The following is a 12,603-nucleotide window of genomic DNA, read 5'->3' as shown; positions in this document are numbered from 1 at the left end:
TACTTATGGCCTAAAGTTATGTTAACGTTAACTACGTGCATCTTAATTATTTGATAATAATTAACCCCCAAATGTCCTGATTCCTAATATGTATGAAAACATTCCCTTGGAGTGTCTGTGGGTCTACACAAATTTATCTAGTCAGAGTTTCCCCTCCTTCATTTCGACATGGAGAAAATGTCTCCGTTTAGCCAAGATGTGAATAGTGGCTCTAATTTTGCAACAACATACCTCAGATTTGGTCAGCTCCATTCGGGTGACGAATGATGCTTTATAAGCTTAAAGAACGTTATTTTTATTTCGGAATAAGCTCCTTGTGGGCTCGTGACGATCAGTATGCCGTAACTTTGCTGTCTAAATCAAATATGTTAACCTATTTATCTTCATGGGACTGCATTAGACCGAAGCCACGAAAACTGACATGGCATGATCGGGACTTTTAAGCAAAGTAGAATTGTTAGTGAGATTGTAAACATAACAGTTTTGCTTTTGGTAAACAAGTAAGTTTTTGTAATGTTTTCGAGGCGATGTTCCCATTAATGAGTATGCACAGCTTTGTTCCAAATGTCTTTATATAGTTACCAATAACTGCTCACGCCACTGAAACAAAATTCTCACATAAGTAATTTAGTGTAGATGAACAATAGCAGGCATGAGAAAAAATATTTACACACAGGAATCAATAAACTTCAATTTCGCAATACAAGAGTGAAGAGTCAAGGGCCGTCTCTCATTAAAACCATTGCTCCTGGATCAACTAAACAGGCAAAAGAAAACGTACTCAATATAACTTCGAAACTTAGTTTTCTCCTTAAGCTGTAAAAGAAATAAAACAAGTCTATTTTTAAGTATCGATACAAAAGTAGTACAGTTACCGTCCATTTGATGGTAAAAAAATGCTTGTGCCACGTACATGCAAAAGACTCGCATGTTCACTTTGACAACCGTACAAGATATTCTATATAAACAGGACTTGAAAGATACCAAATGCATTCCATTTATGGATATGCTTAAATAAACAATTCATGTACTTTTTACTAGACCGTGTCTTTCAGCTAAACTCTCCCAACTCTATTAGAAGTGTTTTGTCGAGCCTTTACGGCTTGGACCGTTTTCATTGATGATCTAAATTATTGCAGGTTTGCACTTTATTCTACGGGCAACTCGGTCTTTTAAATTAGACACGATACTTGGAGCTCACTCGCTGTTTAATGTTAAAATGTAACAAATTGACCTAAAACTTTAACAACAAAAAACAATCTCGCGCAAATTGATTGCAGTAACTCCCGTGCTGAGCGCACCGACCATGCAGACTGTGGTTTTATGATGTTGGGACCATTGAAATAGGTTGATAGGTCAGATATCAAAAGTGCTCGAGCGAAATCATTGGGACACATTTTCCTGACTTTAATACTTTTCCTCAATGCATCTTATGAAACGATCTGAGTGGCAGCAACATAGAATTATTTAAGGGTGGGACGTGGGCATCCGTAGCAAAGCCAGCATTTATTATCCATGTCTAATTTGATTGGGTGCCATTTTTAAAATACCAGGCTTAGAGAATGCTGAGACCTACACTGCCCGTCGCTATATTGGGAGGGCCTAATATCGCCAGCCCACGTTCTGTCGCCACTGGTAACTGCTAAACTGACATCTATAATCATGTTCCAATGGTTCAATATATTCAATCTCCCATTTAACGGGAACCACACCCACCCCCAAATTCTGCTCCAAATGCTTGCGGCTACTTCCCAATACAAAATAAATGCTTTACTACCACAGTACACGAAAACTCATGAACACGTCAGTGCCACAGCTGTTGGAATTACTTTGAGAAATGTATCACGAAGCGTCGCCTATAGAGATCTCAACGCATTGGGTACAAAATGCATTTGGAATCAAAAACGGAACAAAGAATGAGAACAAGGAATAACTTGGCACTTCAAAAGCATCCTATCAAGAGGCACAACGTGAGAGAGTCAGTTTAGTCAAGCCGTCATTGTGTAGCTTGAACAACAGCTTGAATTCTGCTGGTAGTTGATGGGACTCTTGCCATTTGGTTGTGAATTTTGTCCCCTTTTTGTCGTAGTAATGATATGGCAATTCCTTTCCAGTGTTAGGATCCCATGCGAAAGGCCAAAATCCGTACAAGTGGATCTCTTCGCAGATGGCCGACGCTAGTGTATACATCAGGATGCCTGTACTTAGACGCTTTGGGGATAGATGTTTGGTTTTCCAATATCTGTTTAACAATAGAGTAACAAAAAATGACAAAATATCAGTCATCCGTGGATTTCATTTTCATGAAAAGATCCTTCACTTTTTTCTTGTAAGCGTTACCGTCTTCCTCCTGTTCTATTTTTATTCCTCAGACGTTCAATGTTAGCCCTTCTCTGTTGCTGTATGCCTATCTGGCATTTGCTATTCTTGCATCTCCGTGACAATTTTTTTCCAATCTTCTCCCTTTATCTAAGTTTTCCCGGCCTGCCTCCCATCTTCTGCATTCTTACATTCTCGGTATTCCTTTCTGTCTGGCTTTCTGTTAATACCTGCCAATCAGACCATTTCTTGTCGTATGTCAGAGTTCCAAATCTTTGACAAAATTCTGTGTGTGTACCGTCTTGAGGTGCATAAGGCAGATGATGATATGGTGAAGGAGTGGAAACCAAGGTCTGAGCCCGGGATTGGGACTGGGATCACATGATTAAAGAGAAGGGAGTAGGAGGCCTTAGGTAAATATATATTCTTGCAAAAAAATAAAATCAACGGATTACAAACGAATGTATAAAACCAGTTAATGATTTGACTACCTCACTTTTCTGAGATAAATTTCTCAACAGTTTAATGAATCTGATATTCAGAACGGAAACTGTGAGAAGATGGGCAACATAGCTCGACTGTGGGGTGGGGCACTAACTTGGTTTGTGGCCGGGAGGCGGAGGCAAAGCGGATTTGCCCACGTATCAGAGCTTGAATTGCAGGATGGTCTGCGAGTCCACGGGAGTGAATATAGCACGACTTCATAAGGTGCCGGGGTAGTTGGACACAGCAAGAGGTTGAAGAGAATAGTCCAAGACAAAGACTAGGGAACGAGGCTGAACAAGAAAAGGAATGAGCATGACCCAGGAGTCAGGGCTCCAGAACCATTCTGTATAGATTGTGTGACGGTGTACCTGCATTGGAAAATGTGGGACCAATTTGAGCAGGTTAAATGTATTTTTATGCGCACACTTGTGACTACTTTTAGATTTTTGCTTATTATTTACTACGTTATAAATTTCACTTTACGGTGCAAACGGTGCAGTGGGCAAGGAGTGATTGTCAGAGATAACAGTGTGGAGCTGGAGGAACACAGCAGGCCAGGCAGCATCAGAGGAGCAGGAAAGTTGGCGTTTCGGGTCGGGACCCTTCTTCAGATGTCCTCCGATGCTGTCTGGCCAGCTGTGTTCCTCCAGCTCCACACTGTGTTATCTCTGACTCCAGCATCGGCAGTTCTTACTATCAAAGAGTGATGGCCATTTTGCTTAGGCCTTTTGATCTATCTGTGATGCTTGTGGGGGAGGGGAGGGTATAACTGAAGTTCGAAATCTTGAGAATATAGAGAAAAACAATCAATATGATCCAAGAAAGCACAGAGACTGAACCAAAGAGCAACAACGCAGTGGGTGAATCAACGAAGAAAGGGGACAAGTTAAATATACCTAGGAACATTAGAGGGCATTCAGCTCCTCACCATTCAATAAGATATGCCTTAACCCCACATTCCTTCTTACTTCAATAGCCTTTGATTCACTTCATCTAAATTGTTAGTCAAGAGTCTACCGACTTTCGTCTTAAAATATTCAACGACCCTGCCTCCGCCGCTCTCTGATGAAGATGTTCTACAAATTCCAGACCCTCAGAGAGAGAGAGAAATTTCCTCATCTCCATCTTTCATCATAAACCGAATCCCTTAGTTTCAGACCCTGCCATAAGGAGAACCTGTCAAGTCTCCGCGGCATCTCACATTATGACATATCCCAAAATGATAAATGGTCACAACATTCAATTATTTTGATCATAAAAAAGGCAACTGAGGATGGAATGATAGAATGAACCTTCCTGTGAATTTTTTAAAAAAGAAATTTCAGGTAAAAATATCTTTGGGTCATAGATACTCACTTATTGACATGCTGCATTATGTTCCCAGGCCAAGCCAATTGGACCTTCAATTGTGCTCTATATTCTATAAAAAAAATCCACTAACGTTCTTGTCACCGGAGCGGAAGTGTGGAAGAAAAAGGCAGGGATCCAAAGAATGGCTCCATCCAACTTTTTAAGATTCAGGAAAAACTTGTTTCGATCCTGGATTGTTAAGAGATTGTTGTAGTACTTTTCTAGGATGCTTGGGTTGAATGTCGTGAGATTCGTCTTTTTGCCAACATCTCCCTCAAAAGATTCAGTTGGGGCGAAATTGCAGCGGAACACGAAATCTGTTTTATCGATATCAGCTCCGCAATGACTCCCGATTAGAATCCCACTGTTCCCAACCACCGCACATGTGTTGTAATGCATCTTTAATATAGGGGTCACGTCGGGGAGCAATGATCGAAAACTATTGCTGACTGAGAAAACGTATTTGTGGTTAGAGTAATCGTAGTGCAGCAACTGTCCTACTCGCACGTTTTTCTTAAGCAAAGTGAAATTTTTATAAATGTCGACATAGCGACTGATCTCCTTCCTGAAACACAATTCGCACAAAGAGAACAAGTTAGTTCAGTTCATTCATGGTAGTAGATGTGAATTCAGAACACAGACTTTAAATAAGTGCATTAAAAAAAAAGCCTCAGTAGGTTCAAAATGTAGTGGAAAAAAAATCGAATCAAAAAGAGCCGGTGGGAAAGGAAAACGTATCTTAATTATTAAAAGACAACAAGGTGCAGAGCTGGATGAACACAGCAGGCCAAGCAGCATCATAGGAGCAGGAAGGCTGACATTTCGGGCCTAGATCCTTCCCGCAGTTCCTACTATCTCTGATTTAATTATTAAAAGATTTCCTTTGTGAATTTGCAACTTTGAAATGTGCTCATTACCGATATTACAGTAAAACATCCCTTTGGCACTCTTCACCGGCTATTTTTAATACCTCTCCCTAACAGTGATACCACTTTTGTTCTACATAATGCAGACTGCACTGTATCAGGTTTCTGGTTTAAGTTGAAAGAGGGAGAGCATGTGTGTGGGTGTCCGGCGGCGAGGGCGGATGCTGGAGAGAGGATCAGGTAGCATGAAAGGGTCAAAAAGTCGAAAAGAGAGTCAAACAGTGAAAGCAAAGAATTACGAATTATTATCACTTCCGTTCTTGCCCCTTTTGGAGCTTCACACCTTTCAGAGTGACTTGCCTTTGCTTTAAAAAGGAAGTTGTGTTGAAAGCCCATTTTGCGGGTTTGGCACGAGTATTGTCGTTAAGGCCACTTCCAGCCGGCAAAAAAGAAGGATCCAGGAATTTCAAAGAAAACTGTGACCTGCAGGGGGAAAAATCGCCAAGTTTTAATTCGAAGTCACCATTACTGTTGCCCTATCAGTTTAAGCACTCGTGAACTGACGACACTCGATCCACAAAAGATCTCATTTCGTTACCAACCTTTAAAGGATTATTAAAAAAAGCATAATTTAAATCTGTCAATACTATTTATTTGATCACTTATGCTGAAGAGGGCAGAAATGCATGTTGTCAGCACCCTCCATCCCCCACGCAGCTATCCAAATATAAGCGAAAAACTGATATAAAGTTTAATTATTGCTTGTTTAGAGGATTCAAGTAGTCGAACTCATCTTCTGTATCACAGCAAATCATGGTCAGTCTTTTAAAATATCTTAAAATATACCCGTCGTCCATGCTTAATTGCTGCTTGGGCATTTTAGCAATTTCTGTCAGGTACTTTCATTTCCATCCCTCCCCAGGAAATATCTCCTTTACATTTCCTCGTTTAGGTTCCATGCTTTTTTCCCGGAGGTCGGGGTTGTGCTCCACAGACACCCTAATGGATGACCCCGAGAACCCCTCTGTAGTCTTTCACAATGAAATACTTCTAACTTGAACATAAGAATAGAACAGGCTGCCAAACTCTTGCTCCTATTTGCATATTGAAAACTCCTCACGTCTTTGACTCTGCCTGTTAAGTAGATCACCCTCAATACTTCAACTTCTAGTGGCATGTTTTCAATGTAAGTTAAATCTATGTCATGTCACCCGGAGTATTTTGCAAAATTTTCAAACTCAGTGAATTTTACACTTTTTAAAATTTTATATGTGGCCTACATCTTTTTATTTTTGTGAACTCAATGAGATAAATAGCCTCTTCCAGTGCTGTATGATTTTATGACTACCTTTCAGTTTATTTCCTTGATACTTCTAATCAATCTTCTGAGTTTTGTTCATATCCATGTCATCAGATGCCAAGCCAAATTGTACTTTCCACTTGCATATATGGTTTATATATTTTTAGCAGACATGGATTTCACAGCTCTGCTAAGTATTCTGAAGTGTTAACTTAAATTGCTTTTCTACATTGTCAAATCATTGACCCTTACCCTCCTCTCTCAGAACCATTGTACAGTCTGCCATTCATTCTCTGATGAGTAATTTCCGATCCATATTTATTCAGACATTTTTTTACCCTGCTCTAAGAATTACTTGTGATTCTCATATCTAGCAGTGTTATTTGCAATGTTACATGCAGTATCTTTATACGGTTTATTGGTTTTTGAAAGTTTAAGTAAACAATAATTTCCAGAGTTCCATTTCCTCCTTAATTTGCAATTTAACCAGGTGGTTCCTGGAGATTTATCAGCTAGGATTACCCCTTCTAAATGCAGGCTGAATGTTTCTTATTCACGTGTTACTTTCTTGGTGCTTCTTCATGTAATGCCTTTCATTATCAGCCAACATCTAACCATAAGATTGTGGGTTTGCAGTGGCCAAGTCAGAGTCGATCATTTTGCCTAATAGATGTAATAGATTTGCTAATCTCTAATTCTGAAACTTAATTAGTTACAATCATTTCTGGACTTTTTTTCCTGGTGTGCTCTTTTCATGACGCAGACCTTTGGAATCAATGTACAAAGTTAAATCTATGTCATGTCACCCAGATTATTTTGCAAAATTTTCAACCTCAGTGAATTTTCCACTTTTTTTTCTTTATGTGTGGCCTGCATCTCTTTTTATTTTTATGAACTCAATGGAATAGATAGCCTCCTTCAGTGCTACATGATTTTATGACTACCTTTCAGTTCATTTCCTTGATACTTCTAATCAATCTTGTGAGTTTTGTTCATATCCATGTCATCAGATGCCAAGCCAAATTGTACTTTCCACTTGCATATATAGTTGATATATTTTTAGCAGACATGGATTTCACAGCCCTGCTGAGTATTTTGAAGTGTTAACTTAAATTGCTTTTCTACATTGTCAAATCATTGACCCTTACCCTCCTCCTTCAGAGCTATTGTACAGTCTGCCATTCATTCTTTAATAAGTAATTTCTGATTCACATTTATTCAACTTTTTTTTATCCTGTTCTAAGAATTACTCAGGATTCTCATTTCTAGCAGTTTTATTTGCAATGTTACATGCAGTATCTTTATATTGATTATTGGTTTTTGAAAGTTTAAGTAAACAATAATTACCAGAGTTCCACTTCCTCCTTAATTTGCAATTTAATCAGATGGGTCCTGGAGATTTATCAGCTGGGATCACCCCTTTTAAATCCAGGCTGACTGTTTCTTATTCACATGTTGCTCTCTAGGTGCTTCTTCATGTAAAGCCTTTCATTGTCTGCCAACATCTAACCATAAAATTGTGGGTTTGCAGTGGCCAAGTCAGAGTTGATCATTTTGCCTAACAGATGTAACAGATTTGCTAATCTCTAATTCTGAAACTTATTTAGTTACAATCATTTCTGGACCATTTTTTCTTGGTATACTCTTTTCAGGATGCAGACCTTTGGCTATATTAAAATACTGACTTTCAACCCAGTTTTTATGCCCTCAGTACATCTACTGTATTACAGAAGTATAGTACTGTTAACATTGTAGGATGTCCTAGGATTGTATAATGTGCTTTACAATTGAAATTTCTTTCTATGAAGGGCTTTCAGTTATAGAGTCGTGCAGTGCAGAAACAGATCCTTCAATCCAATTCATCCATGCTGACCAGGCATCCCTATCTGATCTAGTTCCATTTGCCAGCATTTGGCCCATATCCTTCCAAACCCTTCCTATTCATGTACCCATTCAGATGTCTTTTAAATGTTGAAATTGTACCAGCCTCCACCACTTCCTCTGGCAGCTCATTCCAGACACGCACCACCCTCTTCATGAAAAAGTTTCTTTCTAAATCTTTCCCCCTCGCCTTAAATCTATGTCCTCTCGATTTGGACTCGCCCACGCTAGGAAAAAGACCTTGGCTATTCACCCTATCCATGCCCCTCATGAAATTATAAACCTGTATGAGGTCAGCCCTCAGTCTCAGATGCTCTAAGAAAAAATAGCCTGAACCTATTCAGCCTCTCCCTATAGGTCTAACCCTCCAGTCCTGGAAACATTCTTGTAAATCTTTTTCTGCACCCTCTCAAGTTTAACAACATCCTTCCTATAGAAGGATGACCAGAAATGTATACAATTATTCCAAAAGTGGCCTTAACCAATGTCCTGTACTGCTGCAACACGACCTCCCAATTCCTATATTTAATGTCATGACCAACGAAGGCAAGCGTTCCAAATGCCTTCTTTACCAACCTTTCTGCTTGTGACTTCATAGATCATAGAAGACCTACAGTGTGGAAACAGGCCCTTTGGTCCAACAAGTCCACACTGACTCTCAGAGTACCCACCCAAACCCATTCCCCTATAACCCACCTAGCCTACACATCTTTGGACTGTGGGAGGAAACCCACGCAGACACAGGGAGAATATGCAAACTCCACAGAGACAGTCGCCTGAGAGTGGAATTGAACCCGGGTTCCTGGCACTGTGAGGCAGCAGTGCTAACCACTGTGCCACCGTGCCACCTGCTATTTTTAAGGAACTACATGCCTGCATTCCTGGGTCTCTTTGTTTGGCAACACTCCCCAGGGCTGTACCATTTACTGCATAATTCCTGCCCTGGTTTGCCTTACCAAACTGCAACACCTCACATTTATCTAAATTAAACTCTATCTGCCACTCCTCAGCCCATTGGCCCATCTGATCAAGGTTCAGTTGTACTCTGAGAAAATCATCTTCATTGTCCACTGCACTTGCTGTCATTTGCAAATTTACTAACCATACGTCCTATATTCACATCCAAATCACTTTGATATATGATGAAAAGCAGTGAACCCAGCACTGATCCTTGTAGTACACCACTAGTCACAGGCCTCCAATCTACCACCCCCGTCTCCTCGAGCCAATTTTGTATCCAATTGGCTAGCTTCCTCTGGATCCCATGTGATCTAACCTTACTAACCAGTCTACCATGTGTACATGAGATGTATGGTGAGCAGACTAGTTAAATGTGTTTAGTTAATTCAATAAAAATGGATTCGCCATTATCAAATGCACTACTATTTTTGACAATGACCAATAGAGCTCACTATCTATTCTGCTAATTGAGTTGTTCATTTTGAATTTGTTTGATTTTACATCAGATTACTTTCCTGGCTTTGTTAAACATTTGTCTCTGGTTGGATATTTCCCCTTTTAATAAATGCAATAAGGCACATTGCTATTATTTTGGTCCTTGTACTTACAGGTTTTCCTGCCTCTCTGTGCTGTCAGTGCATTAGGCCTCAAGCTCAGCAATCCTCCATTCAAAACTTTTCCCATTGAGGAAGCTCCTTAAATTGCACTTCTTTGACCCAGCTTTGAGATACCATTCAGATGTTTCCTTTGTCTGCGTATCATTTATTTTTCTTTTGTGGATAAGTTTGGAACATTTTACTGTATTAAAGGGGCTATGTAAATGCAAAATACTGTGTGTGCAAAGGAACTGTCACTTTCGATCAATACCATGGAAATAGTGCATTGGATGAATAGCATATTTGAAAAATTGCACTCCATCATCTCAATTCCAGCAATTGTAGGAGAACCAATGCCTGCACTACAGGAAGTTTTAGAATGGATTTCACTTGATATTCATATACACTGTGGCGACTAGCACATAGCTGTGCTGATTATTAGAGCCCTTTAAAGCAAATCTGCGTTGTGATAATAGGAGTCAGGTCAGGAATACAGTTAATTTCTGAAAGGTTCCTAGACTTTAGACAAACGCTTCCAAAATAAGTCAATGAAATCAGATTCCTTATGTATGTTTAAAGGAACATGCTCATTTGGTTATGATGTGCCCAAACAATGTTCTCGATTTCTTCTTTAAATTTTGATACTTTGCACAAATTCTTCCAACTGGGTGGGTGCTGCTTGCGAATGCAGCCTTAGGGCGATAACAAACATGTTATTAGTTTTACAAGCACAACATTGGGTATATCTGTCCTTATGATGAAAACCTCAACAGTTACAATTATCTGGACGCATAAACCACAGCAACATTTCCGACTGAAGTATTTAGCCATCCCCTCCCTCTTAAATGAGGGATGATTGTTCTGTAGGACCCCTGTAGGCCCTGACAGTGAGGGAGACGGCTTCACCAGCACCGACAGACCACTGCGTGCGTCCAGCCACAATACCACAGCCCAGCCGTACATCAGTCACTAAAGGACTACAGTCCGTAAATATCTGGTCTAGTGGCCCCATGCCCCCGAATATTCCAACCCATTAAATCCCCCCCATCCCCTCCTACCCCAACCCCAACCCCAACCTGTTCTTTTACATGGAACGAGGCGGGGGCGGGCTATGGATAATACACATCGCTGGTTCAATCGTGGTGCCTGTAGAGGGACTGTGATGATGGGGGAGGGGAGTAAGGGTAAACAGAGAAATTGAACATGTCAGAGAGATGCTCTGCGCCCGCAAAGATGCACGGGTCTGCGTGCTTCTTTCAAGCAAAACCATCATTACTTTCTGAAAATAAAACATGATGCAGTTCTTTTGTTGTTGCTATTTGAAGTTTAATCCAATGGTCAATCGACTGGAAAGCAAAGCGGGTACCGGGGCCGCAAACTGATAAAGCTGTCTAATTTTACATAGATTCTGTCGATTTCGATCACAGGCTTTATAATATATAAACGAAATGGTTGTTTTTTTTTCCTTTGACTTACCGAAATCCACTGTGTAACATATAGAGCCTAGGGCCGGCTGAACCTAGATATCGTGGGGTGGCGAAGAGGTTATCCTTTTTCAGTGAGACATAGCTGATCAGCGATAAAATAAGCAGAGCGACGCTTAACATCACCAAACCCAGCACACTCGCCATACGAACCATCCTGCAAATCCTCATAGTGCAACGCTTCAACAGTAAATCGAAAGCAGGCCCATATCTGTTCGCTTATCTTAACAAGAGAGGGAGATAAAAAAAAGAGAAAAGTAAGTCGGTTATATTGACAATGTATTGTGCTGCTTTATATGTGAAATAAAAATGGACGGAGTCAAAATTCTGCAATGCAGAAATGGTAGGTGGTTGCGTTGGTGATACGTCGCGTTGCTCTGTGAAACCCCCACACTCGACATACATACTGCACCGGCGCTGCCTCCATCCATTCCCCGGCTGCAGGGTAAATGTGACTGGAATAGTCTCCCTCTACTTACCCGACAAGCTCAAGGTTTCATTAATGAACGCTTAGCAAATGCCCGAGTGCATTTCATTTCGAAAAAAAAAGTAGGGAAGTACGTGTTGTCACTTTAATTATATTGGCTGTATGAAAAAAGCTTAGAACTGTTGCATGTGGAAGAAATAGATAGTTCGGTTTGGGAGGGGACAAGTGAATAACAGTTAAGCAAATAGCGAAGAAGGCCTGTAAAACAAAACGTCAAGAAGTAACGCTTAGGGAACTGGGCAAGCAGGTGGCAGATGTAATTTAAGCCAAGTGTAAGCTCTTGTGCTAATATACTAAGGAAAACAAGAAATGAGCGGGAGTGTACATTTTCATAAAACTAGTTAATGGTGTGGAGCAAAAGATAAACTCAAAACATGATTGCCCATCTCTGGCCCAGGCCATCTGTTGTCCAGTCTCTCATCCACGATCTTTGTACCTCCAGACAAGACTATTCCAATGGTTGGCTTACTGGTAACCAATTTTCCACGTTTCAGTAACTCAAGTTCATCCAAAATTCTGCTGCCTGTATCCTCTCATTAATTAACTCCCATTGACATATCATCCCATGTTCACTGACCTACATTGTCTCCCAGTCCAGCAATGTCTCAATTTTAAATCCGCACCTCTTGATTCAAATTCCTCCGTGGCCTCAGTACTTCCTTATCGTCCCCCAATTCTCTGAGGACTTTGCACTTTCTGCAACTCACACCTCTTGTCCTTCTCCTATTTCTTTACCCTAACCACTGGCAGCTGTGCCTTCAGCAATCAGCATCAGTTGGAGGAACTGTCAATTCCCAGCTCTGCTGAGCTCTTCAAGGTCCACCACGTAGATAATGGAACCAGTAACAAAGTGGCAGACAGCTGCATATCCCTC

At 40.5% G+C, this 12,603-nt stretch overlaps 1 protein-coding gene across 1 annotated transcript; it reads right to left on the bottom strand.

Annotated features, from left to right (window-relative positions):
• Positions 1 to 1,304: 1,304 nt before the first annotated feature.
• On the bottom strand, positions 1,305 to 12,297 carry st8sia3 (ST8 alpha-N-acetyl-neuraminide alpha-2,8-sialyltransferase 3). Its single transcript, XM_048601483.1, is given in 6 exon segments — positions 1,305 to 2,242; positions 4,162 to 4,235; positions 4,237 to 4,716; positions 5,378 to 5,504; positions 11,235 to 11,465; positions 12,199 to 12,297. Coding segments are annotated over 5 exon segments (1,146 nt in total). The 5' UTR covers positions 11,414 to 11,465; positions 12,199 to 12,297; the 3' UTR covers positions 1,305 to 1,956.
• Positions 12,298 to 12,603: the final 306 nt, after the last annotated feature.

The sequence above is a fragment of the Rhincodon typus genome, chromosome 1 (assembly GCF_021869965.1).
Source record: "Rhincodon typus isolate 14 chromosome 1, sRhiTyp1.1, whole genome shotgun sequence".
Lineage (NCBI taxonomy): Eukaryota > Metazoa > Chordata > Chondrichthyes > Orectolobiformes > Rhincodontidae > Rhincodon > Rhincodon typus.
The sequence above is the reverse complement of the archived record's forward strand: the minus strand, read 5'-3'. Positions and strand labels throughout refer to the sequence as shown.